The sequence below is a fragment of the Cotesia glomerata genome, linkage group LG2 (genome assembly GCF_020080835.1).
Source record: "Cotesia glomerata isolate CgM1 linkage group LG2, MPM_Cglom_v2.3, whole genome shotgun sequence".
NCBI lineage: Eukaryota > Metazoa > Arthropoda > Insecta > Hymenoptera > Braconidae > Cotesia > Cotesia glomerata.
In genome coordinates, this window is record NC_058159.1 from 30,858,672 (window position 1) to 30,878,828 (window position 20,157).

The 20,157-nt window shown below is 27.4% G+C and overlaps 3 protein-coding genes and 1 long non-coding RNA gene across 6 annotated transcripts; 2 read left to right on the forward strand and 2 right to left on the reverse strand.

Moving 5' to 3' along the window:
* Positions 1-223: 223 nt before the first annotated feature.
* Positions 224-3,471, forward strand: LOC123259560. Of its 3 annotated transcripts, none has more exons than XR_006508264.1 (5): positions 224-494; positions 565-1,304; positions 1,389-1,448; positions 2,287-3,017; positions 3,101-3,471. It is a non-coding gene; the product is annotated as an uncharacterized LOC123259560 (long non-coding RNA). The 3 variants fall into 3 exon arrangements; XR_006508263.1 differs by having other exon boundaries at positions 2,287-2,699; positions 2,810-3,471; XR_006508262.1 differs by having other exon boundaries at positions 2,287-3,471.
* Positions 3,472-7,457: 3,986 nt separating this feature from the next.
* Positions 7,458-7,970, reverse strand: LOC123259558 (probable salivary secreted peptide). The gene has a single exon (XM_044720141.1). It carries the CDS (start codon positions 7,880-7,882, stop codon positions 7,484-7,486), a length of 399 nt encoding a protein of 132 aa, XP_044576076.1. The 5' UTR covers positions 7,883-7,970; the 3' UTR covers positions 7,458-7,483.
* A 3,865-nt stretch (positions 7,971-11,835) lies between these two features.
* Positions 11,836-14,644, forward strand: LOC123259550. Its single transcript, XM_044720133.1, has 3 exons — positions 11,836-12,209; positions 12,280-12,460; positions 14,188-14,644. Exons 1-3 carry the CDS (start codon positions 12,025-12,027, stop codon positions 14,584-14,586), a joined length of 765 nt encoding a protein of 254 aa, XP_044576068.1. The 5' UTR covers positions 11,836-12,024; the 3' UTR covers positions 14,587-14,644.
* A 238-nt stretch (positions 14,645-14,882) lies between these two features.
* LOC123259250 (protein phosphatase 1H) lies at positions 14,883-19,922 on the reverse strand. The gene is made up of 6 exons (XM_044719591.1): positions 19,319-19,922; positions 18,383-18,649; positions 17,778-17,995; positions 17,258-17,528; positions 16,916-17,175; positions 14,883-15,393 (listed from the first exon to the last, which is right to left on the reverse strand). Exons 1-6 carry the CDS (start codon positions 19,499-19,501, stop codon positions 15,114-15,116), a joined length of 1,479 nt encoding a protein of 492 aa, XP_044575526.1. The 5' UTR covers positions 19,502-19,922; the 3' UTR covers positions 14,883-15,113.
* Positions 19,923-20,157: the final 235 nt, after the last annotated feature.

The window sequence follows — 20,157 nt, forward strand, 5'->3', positions numbered from 1 at the left end:
ACTTTTCTTCTGTGCATACTATACAGAAGAAATCCAACATGTCTGCCTCAAGGTAGGCTCCAATAAATTATAACACTAAAGTTAGCCGTCGTTTTTGATTATTAAATTAGAACTAAAAAATATTTTTTTTAAATTGCACTTAGAGTTTTTCAAGTTTTTTACAAATGAAAATTTTCTTTTTATTTTGCGATAATTTATTTAATTAAAAAAAATTCGAAAAATTTTTAAATAGCTTTGTTGGTGTGTCAAATATTAAATGCAATTATTTTTGTTTTTTTAATTAAATAATATTAATCCAGCACACTTAATTACGAAAAATACCAAGTGTCATTCACGTTTAACTAATTTTAATTAGCCTGTAATGTCATGAATGTCATTATCCACACAAAGTCACATTAGACAGGTAGTAAGCCGGTTGATGACTTAAATAATAAGACACCATGTCACCGCAATTGTTCATTGTACTCACGACACTTATTATTAATTTATTATCGGTAAGTACTCAATTAATTTATTTATTTATAAATAAATAAATATTTAAAGCTGTCAAAAAAATTATTTCAGACAAAAAAAAATTTTAAAAATCAATTACTGTTTATACGAACGAAAAATGAATATAGTATCGTAAATAATCGCGAGAATCACTTGGTACATGCTCCCATCCCGTGGCTGCTCGCTCCTCCGTTGGCGGGCTTCGAATGACGGCGAGCTCTACTGTTTTACCACGCAGCCTTCTGCCGCGCACGTTCCCTTTTTATCCTTGTTACTCCGGGTAGCAAGCACGGACTGTCATTGTTCGGTTCTGTTCACCGACGCTGCTGTTCACCCCACAAACACTAACGCACTCATTTCCGTCTCACTCTGACGGCAGTTCGCGGCAAACTGGCGGGAAAGAGACAGGTTATGTCTGTGTAGCTGCGCATGCGCGGAGAAAATATCAACCACTTGGTAAAAGCAACCCTCTACCCTCTACTCTGCTTCGGAAAATATACACACACATGTAAATACACACAATATACATCACGGGAGGCAAACTTGTACACACACGTACTTTGACGGTGGCGCGATAAAGAAGATGCACTACTATACAGTACACTAGTGGCACGAGACGTTGCGAAAACGCTTTGCCACCACTCGAATGAGGAACCTGAGGTACAGTATACATTTATAGATATATATATATATATATAAGGCTCTATAGGGTTAGCTAGGTTTAGGTTTATGTGTATGTGTATATAGAATTTATTTTATATGTGAATGAATATGTGAGGCCAACATGTCTAGGTAAATCTTAGCCAGTCCCGGTACGTTGTTTAATTTCTGGGTCGATAGTTATTTTTATTTACTTCTTTTATTATTTAAACGCTTTATTTCTTCTTTGTTTTTAGGTTATTATTTCATTAATGCGTTGCAGTTGGAAAAAATTGCATTGTCCCTGCTGTAAGCCAGTAAGTCAAAAGCTAAACATAAATAAAAAAAAATAATATTAAAATTATTTTTGCAGATTATTAATTATTTTTTTAACAAATAAATTATGGCAAAAATAATTATTTCAAAAAAATGACATGGAGAAATTTTAAAAAATTAAGAATGCAATTTTTTAAAAATAATTTTTTGGAAAAAAATTGTTTGTTAAATAAAAGTAAAAAATTGTCAAGTGACTGCTAACTTTAATGTCATAAATTTAAATTAACTTTGCATATATTTAATTATTTTTTTAACAAATCAATTATGGCAAAAATAATTATTTTAAAAAATTGACATGTAGAAATTTAAAAAAATTTTAAATGTAATTCTTTATTAATTATTTTTTGGAGCAAATTTGTTTGTTGAAAAAAATTAAAAAATGATCGAATTACTGCTAACTTTAATGTCATAAATAAAAATACGATACTGAAATTAAGAGATATTTTTTAATTTTTTTAAGAAGAAAATTTTTTTAATTTATGACATTAAAGTTAGCTTTCACTTGACTATTTTTTAATTTATTTTTTTTTTTTTTAATAAATTTGTTCTAAAAAATTATTTTTAAAAATTTATTTGTTAAAAAAATTATTAAATATCTGATAAATTAAATTTAATCTAAAAATTAAATTTTTAAAAGCTCTAAATAAATTATAAATGCAATTTATTAATTATAATTTTAGAACTTTTAAGCATTTTTTTTTTCATAAATTAAATAAGAATTAAAAAAAAAATTGTAATAATTTTTAGATATTCGGGATTTTTATAAAAAATTATTTATTATAAAAAAAATGTTCTTATAATTTTTTTTATTTTTTGCAGGTGTAATTTTTTTCACAATAATTTAGTTGCATTTCTGTTAAAAAAAAAAATGGAGTAAACTGAATTGAGAATCAAGTGAATTGAATAAACATATAAATATTAGCGGTGAACGCTAAAAGGAGTGTAAAAAAGGTATTTATTTTAAAAAATGATAAAAAGGAATTCGAGACAATGCGATAACCAACTAAAAGTTTATAAGTACGTGATTTGAATCTGGTACAAGCGAAGAGACGATAAGGGACAAGTCTCTGAAAATGGGCAATGTATGGCTAAAGTCGGTCGCCATGAGCCATTAACATACTCTTATCTAAAAAGACTTGCAAAAGTATATAACGCCGAATAATAAGATAGCAGTTACCAACACAGAGAACCAGTCGAGAGTTACTCAGCTCGGCTCTACTCTGTAGTTCCGAGTAAGTAAAAGTAAGGTGGTTAAACACTAAAAAGTATAAAAAACTACCATCAGGTTTATCAGCTTCACATGTAATGCTCGTCTCTTTTGAATTACATAAATCATCCGTAGAGTCCAGCCAGATCCAGGGTACTGCTGATGACCACTGGGTAATGTATCCAACAATTAACACAAGTATACTGTTGCTTTAAATTCATTATCGTTTACTAATTACTTTCAATGATTTCGGGTCATTGTATTCCTGCTACTGCTACTCCTGTAATTTATTACCTTTGTAAATACATATGTATGTATATGTGTGTTATTATTTATGTCTACGGTAAATATATTTGTTATATGTGTACATAATCAATTTGACGTACATACGATGCCAACTATTTCAATTCTCTCGTTTATCCACAGAGAACTTGTTTATAAACTCAGCCTCGTACTAATTTAACTACGGTTCGACTGTTAACCGCACCACCAAAGTAACCACACCAGTATATAACTTTATTATAAAATTAAAACAGTTTAATTTTCAAAATTATCAAATACACATTAAACGTCGCTCTTGATAATAATTTCCATTCTATCCAGCTTACATATATACATATATATTTATTTATCACAGTACAATCAACTGTGATATACGTCTGGACACATACAATTACAGTTAATAAATCAAAATATCAAGTATTGTGAGTATTTCAAAAGTATTCTACCGCAATTTTAAGTTGAAAATTTTTGAGTTTTAACTTTAAAAAAATTTTTTTAATTTATGATAATAAGTATTTAGGCTGCATTCGAAAATAATCTATCTCTCGGTCCATAATTAAGAAATTACCTTTTATCTTGTGAAATATTAATATTTTTAATGATATAAGCTCATCCCGATGTTACACTCATCAAGACCTTTCATTTGAGTACCCACATCAATTTTTCATATATTTTATATATTTATATATTTCACAAATACCATATATATATAAAATATATGAAAAATGCCATGTGGGTATTCAAATGAAAAGTCTCGATGAGTGTAACATCGAGATGAGCTTATATCTTTAAAATTGTCATTAGTTGACAAAATACAGTGTCATTTCTTAATTATTGACATTTTTTAAGATATAAGCTCATCTCGATGTTACACTCATCAAGACCTTTTATTTGAGTACCCACATCAATTTTTCATATATTTTATATATTTATGTATTCGACAAATACCATATATATATAAAATATATAAAAAATGTCATGTGGGTACTCAAATCAAAGCTCTTGATGAGTATAACAACGGGATGAGCTTATGTCTTTGAAAACGTCTATATTTTATTTTATTTTTATTTTTATTTTTATTTTATTTCAATAAACAAACCCAACAGCCTAGGCCATTAACAGGGGTTAATAATACAATTGTTAGTACATAAGAAAAATAAATTTTTGATGTATAACAAGATGACTTATAGCTAGCATAGTGATTTCATTCATTTCCACTCATAAAAATTGCTATTATATTGCTATAATATATTTAAGAAAGTACAGTGCAATTTAACATAATTTTGTAAAGTAAAATTTTGACATAGTGACTGTAAGGTGCTAGTAAAATAATTAAGTATCATAGTAATTATTTATCATTTAAATAACAATATTTATTTTTGACTGATAATTGCTGATTAAATGTTAACACACAAATTTATTGATTTAAGAAAATAAAATATTTATCTCAATTATCTCCAACAAATTGATCAGCGAGCCAAAACTGAATAATTATATTACATTTCACTAATAAATTTATTTATTCAAGTAGATGGTGGTTGAATGACTATTTAAAGATATAACTGTACCATTTGGCACATCGAGAGTATTGAATATTCTCGGTACGATTGAATATTTAATGTTTGGGTCGATAAAGACTTAATACGTCGGCAAGTAAAGGCTCCACACGAGCATTGTGTCTGCTTTTACCGTTTACGCGTGACTACACTGTCACTGTTGCTAGAATAAATGTAAGTACAAGTACATAGTAGCATAGAGGAAAACCCTTCTTAAAATTTTTTTTATATTTACCATACTTTTTTTTCCGCCACGCGATTGATCGATTAATCCAATTCTCAAATAATTTCTTTGTCGAGCTTTTTTCATGAGACTCAGCTGCGACCTGGGATTCTATTAGTATTATATACTATAACTCTAACCCAATACCGGCGAGCTATTATTAGCGTAACTGGAGTTTTTTACTCCGCAAAGTAACTGAAATAGCCGGTGTCATAGATAAATAATTAACATGACAATGTAACTGGTTTAAAGCCAACACAAAGAGTCCATAAGTAAATTGACATGGGGTGAATATGACGTCAGCTTTGAAATTATTGACTTCTAGTTCTTTATTTTAGTCGAGCTATTTTAAATAAGTTGTCTTTATTTTTAGTAAAGATTACTATGCCGATTCATTATAACTTACTTGAGGTTTTTTACCAGAAAATGCCAAGGAATAAGTCTTTGCTAAATATCATACTTGTATCAACTACCTGCGTGACTCTTACTCGACTTTACATCACTCTTACGCTCATTTAAATATAAAAGTTTCTATATACTTATATAAATTTATTGATTGTTAAATTTTTTATCGCTATGTCATTCATAACTTTTGTTAGCATTGTTTTATCTAGATCAAAGTGTCGCATTTACTAAAAAGTTATTGAAAAAAAAAAAAAAGAGAAAAAAAATAATATTTACACAGCTGATAAATCTTTATTACAATTAATCATAATCATACATTTTTTTTTCATACTACAATATAATTTTTAATTATGAAAATTATATCAGCCGACATTGGAAAATTTTTATAATTGTTTTTATTGAAAAAATTATTTTTTAAAATTTTCACATGTAGAAAATTTAAAAAATTATACATGTATTTTTTTTTTTTTTTGTATTTTTACACTTTTAAATAAATTGTTGGAAAAAAAAATTCTAAAGTCGGCTAATTTATATTATTAAGAGAATAAGCAAAATTTTGTGACCATTATTTAGGCTGCATTCGAAAATGCTCTATTTCTAGATACATAATTAAGAAATGACCTTGTATCTTGTGAAATATGGACATTTTTAAAGATATAAGCTCATCCCGATGTTACACTCATTAAGACCTTTCGTTTGAGTACCCACTTCAATTTTTCATATATTTTATATATTTATATATTTCATAAATACCATATATATAAAATATATAAAAAATGCCATGTGAATACTCAAATGAAAGGTCTCGATGAGTGTAACATCGGGATGAGTTTATATCTTTAAAAACATCAATAGTCAAATTAAGAAAATACAGGGCAATTTAACATAATTAAGGAATGACCTTGTATCTTGTGAACTATTGATATTTTTAAAGATATAAGCTCATCCTGACATTACACTCATCGAGACCTTTCACTCGAGTACCCACATCAATTTTTCATATATTTATATATATTATATATGAAAACTATATGAAAATGCATGTGGGTACTCAAATGAAAGCTCTTGATGAGTGTAACATCAGGATGAGCTTATATCTTTAAAAACGTCAATAATTAAGAAATGACATTGTATTATCTTGTCAACTAATGACATTTTTAAAGATATAAGCTCATCCCGATGTTACACTCATCGAGACTTTTCATTTGAGTACCCACATCATTTTTTCATATATTTATATATATTATATATATTTATATATGAGAAATATATCAAAATGCATGTGGGTACTCAAATGAAAGCTCTTGATGAGTGTAACATCGGAATGAGCTTATATCTTTAAAAAAGTCAATAGTTAAGAAAGCACAGTGCAATTTAACATAAATTAAGAAACGACCTTGTATCCTGAGAACTATTGACATTTTTAAAGATATAAGCCCATCCTGACATTACACTCATTGAGACCTTTCATTTGAGTACCCACATCAATTTTTCATATATTTATTATACATTATATATATGTATATATGAAAACTATATGAAAATGCATGTGGGTACTCAAATGAAAGCTCTTGATAAGTGTATTGTCGGGATGAGCTTATATCTTTAAAAACTTCAATATTTAAGAAAGTACAGTGCAATTTAATAAATATCTTGGGGAACATTAACATTTTTAATGATATAAGCTCACTCCGACATTACACTCATTGAGACCTTTCATTTGAGTACCCATATCAATTTTTCATATATTTATATATTTATATATATGAATATATGAAAAATATATCAAAAATGCATGTGGATACTCAAATGAAAGGTCTCGATGAGTGCAACATCGGGATGAGCTTATATCTTTAAAAACATCAATAGTTAAATTAAGAAAGTACAGGGCAATTTAACATAATTAAGGAATGACCTTGTATCTTGTGAACTATTGACATTTTTAAAGATATAAGCTCATCCTGACATTACACTGATTGAGACCTTTCATTTAAGTACCCACATCAATTTTTCATATATTTATTATATATTATATATATATGTATATATGAAAAATATATGAAAATGCATGTGGGTACTCAAATGAAAGCTCTTGATGAGTGTATTGTCGGGATGAGCTTATATCTTTAAAAACTTCAGTATTTAAGAAAGTACAGTGCAATTTAAAAAAAGTCATTAATTTAATAAAGCAAAATTTTATTTATTTATAGTTTACAATTCACGGTGGTCACATAATGACTGCAAGGTTGCTAGTTTTAATATAATTTTATAATTAACTACGTATTTAATTAAGATACAGAGCAATTAAAAATTTCCATTTATAAACAATAAAATAAAATTTATTTATCTAGCATAAAGAAGTACCAGGAAATTAATACCATGACTCCTTTGGCTCTTGAATTTAATGGTGACATTGTTGGTTCCTGGCCCGCCTCTAACTATTTTAGCATAAGCTCCATTTCCATTAGTTTTCTGGTCCAACGCTTGGAGCTGAGTTATCCTGAGGTTCTTGCTTACATTGAAGGTTTTTTCAACGGAAACAACTTGAAGCCACGAGGAAGACTTAACGATGTACGCCTGGTAGTAGAGAAGATCGCCAGGTAGTCTGCTACCAGCTATTAAGTGGTGAGATTTATTGGTTGTATTGGCAGCGTAATGATCGAGGTACTTGGCTGGCGGTGCGTATGTTGCAATACCAATTGCTACTACCAATGCAAGTAACACAAAGCACTTCTTAATCATTTTTTTACAACTTAATTCTAGTACTGTACTTTAATCACAATAGTGTGTTGTTGTTTATGCTGCAGTTCTGTAATTATCGCCGATATATATACTCTGTTTTTAATCTTATCTGTTGTTCGCAGAACTTTGAGATGTATGAAAAAATCCGATACGAGAGGAGTAAGACCAACGGAAAGATATATGTGCGGTTCTTAATCGTTATTATCAACCAACCGCATTTTACTCTATAAATGACTCATGTCAGTGTAAATACTGATTTTAATAATGATAACTCAAGCAAAAAAATATAATGATGCCGTCATTATTCAAGGAATTACTCACTTCATAAATATTTTTAATTATCAACCTGGATAATTATAAATAAAAATTTTTTTTAATTATTTATTGAAAATTTTCAATAAAATTTGGATTTTTGCTCCAAAAATTTGAAAGTATTTTTTTTTTTAAATAATTATTTATGATTTTTTATAGAATTTATCTCTCGGAATGAATCAGAGATTTTTAGATTATTCAATTATATAATTTATTACGTAAAATAAGATATATAAAAATTTTTGATACATTTAAGTGGAAGAGTTATGTACATATTAGTATGAAATTTTTTTTTGTGTAGGAGTAAAGATAGAAAAATAACAAAAAAAATAATTATCACCTGTATTAAATAGAATTTGAGCGCAATTCAAAGAATTTTTTTAAAAATTATCAATAAATAATTAATTTAATTTAATATTCAAATAAAATAATTATAATTTAAATAATTAAATTAAACTAGCAACCTTGCAGTCACTATGTAAATGCCATGACTTGCGGGCTATAGATAAATAAAAATTTGCTTTATTAAATAATGACTTTTGTTGAATTGCACAGTACTTTCTTAACTATTGACATTTTTAAAGATATAAGCTCATCCCGATGTTACACTCATCAAGAGCTTTCATTTGAGTACCCACATTCATTTTCATATATTTTTCATATATACATATATATAAATATATAAAATATATGAAAAATTGATGTGGGTACTCAAATGAAAGGTCTCGATGAGTATAACATCGGAATGAGCTTATATCTTTAAAAATGTCAATAGTTCTCAAGATACAAGGTCGTTTCTCAATTATGTTAAATTGCGTCGTACTTTTTTAACTATCGAAGTTTTTGAAGATTTAAGCTCATCCCGATGTTACACTCATCAAAAGCTTTCATTTGAGTACCCACATGCATTTTCATATATTTTTCATATATACATATATATAAATATATAAAATATATGAAAAATTGATGTGGGTACTCAAATGAAAGGTCTTGATGAGTGTAACATCGGGATGAGCTTAGATCTTTAAAAATGTCAATAGTTCTCAAGATACAAGCTCGTTTCTTAATTATGTATCTAGAGATAGAGTATTTTCGAATGCAGCCTAAATACTTATTATCATAAATTAACTATCTTAGACACAAAATTTTTCTTATTCTCTCAATAATATAAATAATTTTTATATTTAATATTTATTATGATAATAATTTTCTCTTAATCATTAAATTAAGTGACTAAAGAGATCAATTAAAAAAATTATTTAATAATAAATTCCAAGACAAGTAAGTCTAAAAATATCTTAAAAAATATTTATTTAATTAAAAAGCAAATAATTAAAATAAAAATACATATTTCAGAGGAAATTAACAGCAGAGGAAGAAATTAAAAAAAAAAAAAGTACTTATGAGTATATTTATGTGAGGAAAATGTGGATGAAACTATCTCTTTAGCAGCCGGTGGTCCAAGTCCAGTTCATCTGGAAGTAGCGGCGGAGGTAGAGATGGATTTCAATTAACCAGTCAGTTTGCGTTTCACTTAGAACGGCGTATAGTTGTTCTATGTACAACTGAGATACATAGACCATTCTGTACAACGTTAATTTACTAGCAAGCACGCCCTAGCTAGCATCACATCCTGAATGGGGCCACTGATGCTCCAAACCACGAATGGGCAACGAATGCCAGGCACGGTCGCTTCTTCCTTCAACTTACATCCTACACCATACCACTCCCGTCCCACCTTGCTCGCATGTACAGGACACACATTCGACTGTCACAGTTCTCGTACCTTCCATGTAAATCAGCTTCCCATATCCTCTGAAACACTCATCCGTCGACGGAGACGATCCGGTATCTCAATCTAAACCCACCCCGTCGTCTTTCGACTCCTCACTCCTCAATTTGCACAAAGCGCCAGCCTTGATTCAATTAAATCCACTGATTATTTATTCATCGGGAGTTCTCTTTCCCAATATAGATATTTTCTTATTTCTTCCCAATGTTTTTTTAATCACTTCATTTAATTTAAATTGTCACACCATTTGCAATTTGATCCAAGCTTAATTAATTTATTTTATAATTAATTAATCGCTTAATTCATATAAATTTCGATATTTAATCATATTGACTACAAACCAGTCAATATGTGACTGCCGTGATTTGTGAACTATGAATAGATAAAATTTTGCTTCATTAAATTAATGACTTTTGTTAAATTGCACAGTAATTTTTTAACTATTGACGTTTTTAAAGATATAAGCTCATCCCGATGTTATACTCATCAAGAGCTTTCATTAGAGTACCCACATGCATTTTCATATATTTTTCACATATACATATATGTAATATATATAAATATATGATAAATTTATAAAAAATGCCATGTGGGTACTCAAATGAAAGGTCTCGATAGGTGTAACATCCGGATGAGCTTATATCTTTAAAAATGTCAATAATTTAGAAGAAACAAAATCATTTCTTAATTATTGATAATTTTCAAGACATAAACTCATTCCGATGTTACACTCATCGAGACCTTTCATTTGAGTACTCACATAACATTTTTTATATATTTTATATATATATAGTACTTGTGAAATATATAAATATATGAAAAATTGATGTGGGTACTTAAATGAAAGGTCTCGATGAGTGTAATGACGAGGTGAGCTTAGATCTTTAAAAATATCATTAATTGACAAGATACGATGTCATTTATTAATTATTGATAATTTTAAAGATATAAGCTCATCCCGATGTTACACTCATCAAGACCTTTCATTTGAGTACCCACATCAATTTTTCATATATTTTATATATTTATATATTTCACGATTACCATATACATAAAATATATAAAAAATGCCATGTGGGTACTCAAATGAAAGGTCTTGATGAGTGTAACATCGGGATGAGCTTATATCTTTAAAAATGTCAATAGTTTACGAGATATAAGGTCATTTCTTAATTATTGACCTTTTTAAAGATATAAGCTCATCCCGATGTTACACTCATCAAAAGCTTTCATTTGAGTACCCACATGCATTTTTTATATATTTTTCATATATCGATATATATAATATATATAAATATATGAAAAATTGATGTGGGTACTCAAATGAAAGGTCTTGATGAGTGTCACATCGGGATGAGCTTATATCTTTAAAAATGTCAATAGTTCACAAGATACAAGGTCATTTCTTAATTATGTATAAAAACCCATTTCATCATATTAATACACTGGCCACAAAGTTTTGCTTATTCTCTTAATAATATAGATTAAAATTAAAATACTCGGTTCAGTACTTTCGATTAATTATTACCGATAGCAATCGTAATTTTATCTGATAAAATAACTCGCGTTATTTAATTTTTTATGTTTTTTAATTATCTATCTATCCTCTTAGTCTGATTTCAGGAAATTAAATTTTTTATCTCTCCCCTTAATCAGCTTTTATAAATATCATAAAAATCATAATATGTTTGTTGTTAATTTATGATAAAATATTTCTGATAAATTTATACTATTTTTATTTTTTTTTAACTTAAATAATATCTATCAAAAACAGTTGAAACTTATAAATAAAAGTTTTTTTTTTTTTTTTAAGAGTAAATATAATATATGATGATGTGTCACACAGAAACTGTAATTAAATTTATCGAGTTAAATTTTAAAGTGACTTTATTTAACATTCATAAAATAGAAACGTTGAAATTTGAAATAATTAATGACTTTTGTGTGAATAATTTATCAGCTTAAAATGTCCTGAAAGCGTGTGAATATTTAACAACTTATTTTATTAACAGTCATACTGAAATAAAATAAATAAATAATGAATTTCTTTCCGTACCTCGATGAAAAGTTAAATTATCAGTTATATTTGCTGGTTTACGGTCACCACAAAGTAAGTTGGTATGAAAAAGTAATATCAAGAATACAAGAGCTAATTTTATCGACAAATCAATTGAAAAATTATGAGCTATCGATTTTACTGCTACTTGCAATTGGACTTATTATGTAAAATTTTAATTAACTAATTAATTAATTAATTAAGTACTCTAGTTAATTAATTAAGTTTTGTTTTCAGTTTAATTGGATATGAAATATTTAAAAAATGTTTTACTACTTTGATTTCACGCAATCAAACCGAAGCTCAACCGGTTGAAGAAATAAAATTTTCTTGCGAAGAAAATAATGAAACTAAAGAGACATGCGGTCCGTCGACGATCTGCGAGGCCCAGGAAAAATTTAATTGTCAAATGATGCAGGTAAATAAAATATTTATTAGATAATAATTAATAATTAACTAGCAACCTTACAGTCTACTTATGAACTATAAATAAATAAAATCTTGCTTTATTAAATAATGAATTTTATTAAATTGCACTGTAGTGTCTTAACTATTGACATTTTTTACGATATAAACTCATTTCGATGTTACACTCATCGAGACCATTCATTTGAGTACCCACATGCATTTTTTATATATTTTTCATATATATGGTATTTCTGAAATATATAAATATATAAAATATATGAAAAATTGATGTGGGTACTCAAATGAAAGGTCTCGATAAGTGTAATGTCGAGATTAGCTTAGATATTTAAAAATATCATTAATTGAAAAGATACAATGTCATTTCTTAATTATTGACGTTTTTAAAGATATAAGCTCATCCCGATGTTACACGCATCGAGACCGTTCATTTGAGTACCCACATGCCTTTTTTATATCTTTTTCATATATACATATATATAATAAATATATCTATATAAATATATGAAAATTGATGTGGGTACTCAAATGAAAGCTCTTGATGAGTGTAACATCAGAATGAGCTTATATCTTTAAAAATGTCATTAGTTGACAAGATACAATGTAATTTCTTAATTATTGACATCTTTAAAGATATAAGCTCATCCCGATGTTACACTCATCGAGACCTTTCATTTGAGTACCCACATGGCATTTTTCATATATTATATATATATGTATGGTATTTGTGAAATATATAAATATATAAAATATATGAAAAATTGATGTGGGTACTCAAATGAAAGGTCTCGATAAGTGTAATGTCGAGATTAGCTTAGATATTTAAAAATATCATTAATTGAAAAGATACAATGTCATTTCTCAATTATTGACGTTTTTAAAGATATAAGCTCATCCCGATGTTACACTCATCGAGACCTATCATTTGAGTACCCACATGCATTTTTTATATATTTTTCATATATACATATATATAATTAATATAACTATATAAATATATGAAAAATTGATGTGGGTACTCAAATGAAAGCTCTTGATGAGTGTAACATCAGAATGAGCTTATATCTTTAAAAATGTCATTAGTTGACAAGATACAATGTAATTTCTTAATTATTGACATCTTTAAAGATTTAAGCTCATCCCGATGATACACTCATCGAGACCTTTCATTTGAGTACCCAATTGGCATTTTTTATATATTCTATATATATGGTATTTGTGAAATATATAAATATATAAAATATATGAAAAATTGATGTGGGTACTCAAATGAAAGGTCTCGATAAGTGTAATGTCGAGATTAGCTTAGATATTTAAAAATATCATTAATTGAAAAGATACAATGTCATTTCTTAATTATTGACGTTTTTAAAGATATAAGCTCATCCCGATGTTACACTCATCGAGACCTATCATTTGAGTACCCACATGCATTTTTTATATATTTTTCATATATACATATATATATATAATAAATATAACTATATAAATATATGAAAAATTGATGTGGGTACTCAAATGAAAGGTCTCAATGGGCGTAACATCGGGATGAGCTTATATCCTTAAAAATGTCAATAGTTCACAAGGTACAGGGTCATTTCTTAATTATGTATCTAAAGATGGAGCATTTTCAAATGCAGATAATTTAATTAATAAAAAAATAAATATAATAAAAAAATTATTTTTTAGTTTGTAAAATAAAAGAACTATTAATTGCAGCCAAGTCAACAAATTCCTTATGTTATCCACTGTGAAGGCTACAAAAAAGTCTACGTGTTCACATTTGACTCGGATGATCTGCCGGTAGAAATATCCAGAGAATTAAATATCCAGAATGGAAATTTTAATTGCAAAAAATACGAAGCGCAGGATGAAGTACAGGAAGTCATGATGCTTCTTATTGATAAAGTGTTGAATAATTTGAGCAGTCGGAATGACTGTCAGTCTGATGAACTTTTGAGCATTAACCCAATTTCTCCCAATACTGTCTTGACCCAAGAAAATATTAATCAACTTAAATATTTATACAACCAGTCGCGTATTTACAAATTAAAACCAGCGTCGAAAATTCCATTGCTGCTTAAATCTTACAAACAGAAACAGTTTTACAAAAATTAGATCAAGTCTGGTGATTTATTTGAATTACAGCGAAATTATTTAACATTTTACGGTAATCAAACATTTTATTTATACATTTCATAGTGAAAAATAAAGTATTTTTAATTTTATTATTATTTACAAATTTATAAGTAAAAAGAAGTAAGCTCGAAAATAAAATATCGAGAGCTTAATTGCTTATAGCAATTAAATAATGTACGCATTAAATTAATACCAGAGCTAAATATTTCTATTTATTTAATTAATATAAATTATAAATTTTTTTTTCTGTAAAAAATAAAGTAAGTATTTTTTTCCTGATAAATGGAATGTCTAATAAATATAAATTGCGTTAAGTAGAGTGATTGGCTTTTAAAGCTTTACAACACTAAAGCTGTTAAGTTGAAATAATAAATCAGCAATGATATTAAAATAAAAAAAATTTATAAATTTATACGATTTTAAGATTATCGAAAATACTATTAAATTTATGTATTTAATAATAAAAAATGATGATCATAGTTAAACTATTATCAATAACAATTTATTTAATTAGAAAGAGTGGGTGATGTAACTACTGAATTATCCATAGAAAATCGTCGTTCCTGTTGAGCGGTTTTCTTCCACTGTCTGTGCTCGCATAAATACGGATACAGTGGAATTACCATTACACTGATGTCGTCAACTGACGCCATAGGCCAATACCTTTCGTCAATGTCCTCGTCTTTTTCAGTTTTATCTTTTTCTTTATCGGGCTTGCTTTTCCACATTCTACCGATTAATCTTCCTCGAGCTGCTTGTACTAGCTCTTGTGCTGCCATTGTCAATCTACAAATAATAAATTATTATTTTCATTAATAAATTTACAAGTTACATTTACAAAAATTTTAATTAATAATAATTTTTAAGTTATTATTATTATTACTAGCAAGCTTGCAGTCACTATGTGACGGCTGTGACTTGTGAACTATAAATAAATAAAATTTTGCTTTATTAAATAATGACTTTTGTTAAATTGCACTGTACTTTCTTAACTATAGACGTTATTGAAGATACAAGCTCATCCCGATGTTACACTCATCAAGAGCTTTCATTTAAGTACCCACATGCATTTTCATATATTTTTCATGTATACATATGTATATAATATATATAAATATATGAAAAATTGATGTGGGTACTCAAATGAAAGGTCTTAGTGAGTGTAACATCGGGATGAGCTCATATTATTAAAATTGTCAATATTTCACAAGATATTTATTAAATTGCCTTGTACTTTCTTAATTATTGACGTTTTTAAATATATAAGCTCATCCCGATGTTACGCTCATCAAGAGCTTTCATTTGAGTACCCACATGCATTTTTATATATTTTTCATACATACATATATATATATATATATATAATATATATAAATATATGGAAAATTGATGTGGGTACTCAAATGAAAGGTCTTGATGAGTATAACTTCGGGGTGAGCTTATATATATTTAAAAATGTCATTAGTTGACAAGATACAATGTAATTTCTTAATTATTGATATTTTTGAAGATATAAACTCATTTCGATGTTACACTCATCGAGATCTTTCATTTGAGTACCCACATGGCATTTTTTATATATTTCATATATATGGTATTTGTGAAATATATAAATATATAAAATATATAAAAAAATTGATGTGGGTACTTAAATGAAAAGTCTCGATGAGTATAATGTCAGGGTGAGCTTATATCTTTAAAAATGTCAATATTTCACAAGATATTTATTAAATTGCCCCGTACTTTCTTAACTATTGACGTTTTCAAAGATATAAGCTCATCCCGATGTTACACTCATCAAGAGCTTTCATTTGAGTACCCACATGCACTTTTCATATATTTTTCATACATACCTATATATAATATATATAAATATATAAAGTATATGAAAAATTGATGTGGGTACTCAAATGAAAGGTCTTGATGAGTGTAACATCAGGATGAGCTTATATCTTTAAAAATACCATTAGTTGACAAGATACAGTTTTATTTCTTAATTAATGATATTTTTTAAGATATAAACTCATTTCGATGTTATACTCTTCGAGACCTTTCATTTGAGTACCCACATGGCATTTTTTATATATTTTATATATATGGTATTCATGAAATATATACATATATAAAATATATGAAAAACTGATGTGGGTACTCAAATGAAAGGTCTTGATGAGTGCAATGTCGGGGTGAACTTATGTCTTTAAAAATGTCAATAGTTGACAAGATAAAAAATCCTTTCTTAGCTTCAATTTAATAAATAAAAAAAAAAAAAAAATATCGACTAACTTTAGTATTATAATAAAATTACCTATACTCCAAAGACGGTGTGTCAGGAGCAAGAATTTTTCTAAAAATATTTCCAGCATCTTTATCAGACACAACGTCCCATAACCCGTCAGTAGCAATAATAATACAATCTCGTTCAGTTAATTGATAATCCTCTAATTGAAAGTACTGTACTTCCGGCTGTGACGAGAGAAAAGGCTTAATACTAACTCCGGTGTTTGCTGCTTTTAGGCCGTGATCTCCAAAACCTCTCGTTACTCCAATAGTCCCCATTACTCTGCTCTATATTCCACCAAACAACATAGTTAATCAAACTATTTAATTCCATAAAAAACTCTGATTAAACATCAAATAATAAACTTACTCGCTTTCCGTGCCCAGAGACTAATGGTAATCTCAAATCTGAGGTGGTTAAACTTTTATAAGCCCACCCGGTCATGAACGGCTCTCTGTACAGCACCATAGTACCGAGCTCCCGTTCTAAAGGACGTTTTTTAAACTCTAGAGGTGTAAAGTGTCCTTTAAGCAACTCGGTACTTTTCAAAAATCCTAAGGCTCTTACTCGGTTGGATTCTGAGTCGGGTGTGTGGTCATTTGTCAATGCTCGTTGGTCATCTCCGTACACCAATACTGCTCTGTTAAATAAACAATAAATTACTTTTATATTAAATTATTTAATAATTTTTTTATTAAATTATTTAATAATTTTTTTATTAAATTATTTAATAATTTTTTTATTAAATTATTTAATAACTTTTATATTAAATTATTTAATAATTTTTACAATAAATTATTTAATAATTTTTACAATAAATTATTTAATAATTTTTACAATAAATTATTTAATAATTTTTTAACTAAATATTGTAATTAATAATTAATACCTTGAATCTCCAGCACCAGCTGCGTAAAGTACGCCGTTTAAAAATAATACAGTAATTGCAGTACAGCCACCCCCGCCGTTAAGAGCTAGATATTCAACTAATTGATCCATTTCTCTGTAAGCCATTTCAATTGCACCAACAACTAGCTGTTGTCCTGTTATTGTACTGTCTTCATTTTTATTCATTAGAATGTTACCTGGTATCGCTTGTAATTTATTCTAAAAAAATTAAAAACATCACATTAATTATTTAACTTCTTAATTAATTGTGTTCAATAATTTTTTTTTTTTTTTAAATTAAATTGCAAGTTAAAAAATTTATTTAAAAAAAATAGATAATTAGAAAATGAAAAAATTTCCAAGTGCATTTTTTTAGAATAATAATTTTTAATTAATTTTTTTTAATATAAAAAATAAATGTCTCCTAGATTCAGTCATCTAAATAAAATTATAGCAAAATGTTTTCTCAATAATGGAATTTTAAATTGTAGGGACAAAACGTGTAATTTATTAAATAATAATAATTATTATTGCGATAAAAAATTTATTTCCGAAGACTGTCATGTTATCATTCAAGCGATTATCTAAATCACCTTTGATACTCACAAGAATAATTCTATGAAGATGTAATCTAGCTGTTAAAGCCACCTGATAACCAGCATGTCCATCAAACATCGAGAACATTACATAAGGCAATGTAATATCGTTAAAATCGGTATCAGGTAAAACTAAGTCGCCTCTTGTAGCAGCTGCTTGGTCTTCGTTCCACATGCTCTTGCCAGCGTTTATACACTCTGCGTACCCAGCACACCATGGCAGGCGGCTCAAGTCTCTGGGTACTATGATGGGTCTTACTTTATGGTCAGCACTCACCTAGACGAGCAATATATTTTTATCAGTTAAAAAATAATTAATAATTAAATAAATAATTAAGTAAAAATAATACTGAAATCAGCCGACAATTGTCAATTTTTATTTATTTTAATAACAAATCAATTTCAATTAAAAAAGTTACTTCTAAAAATTTTTACTAGTATTTTTTTATTATGACTTTAAAGTTCGCAGTCACTTGACTAATTTTTAATTTTATTTAACAATTAAATTAACTCTAAAAAATTATTTTTAAAAAATTGAATTTTTAATTTTTTTTAATTTCTATGTCAATTTTTTTTCTTTTTTTTTTTTGCCATAATTTAATTATTTACAAAGGTTCTAAAAATTATTAAATATCTACTTAATTAATTTTCATTTTTTTATTTAAGAAAATTAATTTAATAATTTTTAGAACTTTTGTTAGCAAATAAATTATGACAAAAATAAATAAGAAAAAAAATTGACATGTAGAAATTTAAAAAAATTAAAAATGCAATTTTTAAAAAATAATTTTTTAGAATTAATTTAATTGTTAAATAAAATTAAAAACTGGTCAAGTGACGGCTAACTTTAAGTCATTTTTTTTTACAATAATTTTATTGTTAAAAATTATAAAAAAATTTCAGTCTGTCAATTTCACTGTCATAAAAAAAATAAATAATTAAATACCTGAGTCTCTTCGGTGGTCAATCCTAAAAAACTAGGCCTGCTGTAAGGTTTAGCTTCAATTTCCACAACACTTGAATTAACATTATCTTTGGATATTTCACCATCCGAATCATGATGATACTGTAAACCAAGTTCAGTCCCACCGACAGCATTCATCAACGCCGATTTAAATCGATTCAACATTTTTATTTATTTTATTAAATTAAAGCAGTGAATTTTAGCAAAACTCAATTAAACTAACAGTCACTTTAAATATTTTAAATCATTAAATTATTGTTACAATTGTGTTAGGTAGTATTATATTTACAATAATTGGAGTTAAAAAATTACAGCTGTCAAAAGTGTGTAATTTAATTACACAGCCGTCTTACTGTCAACAATTTCAATACACTCGTGATGCATTATTAATAGATATGCACTATTTTGTTCAGAACAGGACAATTATTGTTATTGTTACTATTGCTGTGAGTAAATAGTACAAAAAGCAATTAAAAATTACGCTCAGCAGCTTTGCAATACTCACATTTGAAATAAATATCACTAATTAAATTTAAAACTATAATCACAATAATAATAATAATAATTATTAATTAATAATTAAGTGTTTTTAGGAATTTATTATTTTAAATTATATTGTATTGACAGAGTTGGATTGCTTCCGAGGAAGTCATAATTTTTTCCCCCACTATGACTATTTTACAACCATATATAAATAATTGCACGAGACATCCGCGCCACTGTCCTCCTGTCAGTGAACTGACTGCTTGATCCTGCCGATAATGTAAGTTTCTATAAATAAATTTTTTTTTTAATTAAATAAAAAATTTTGTTTGACAATA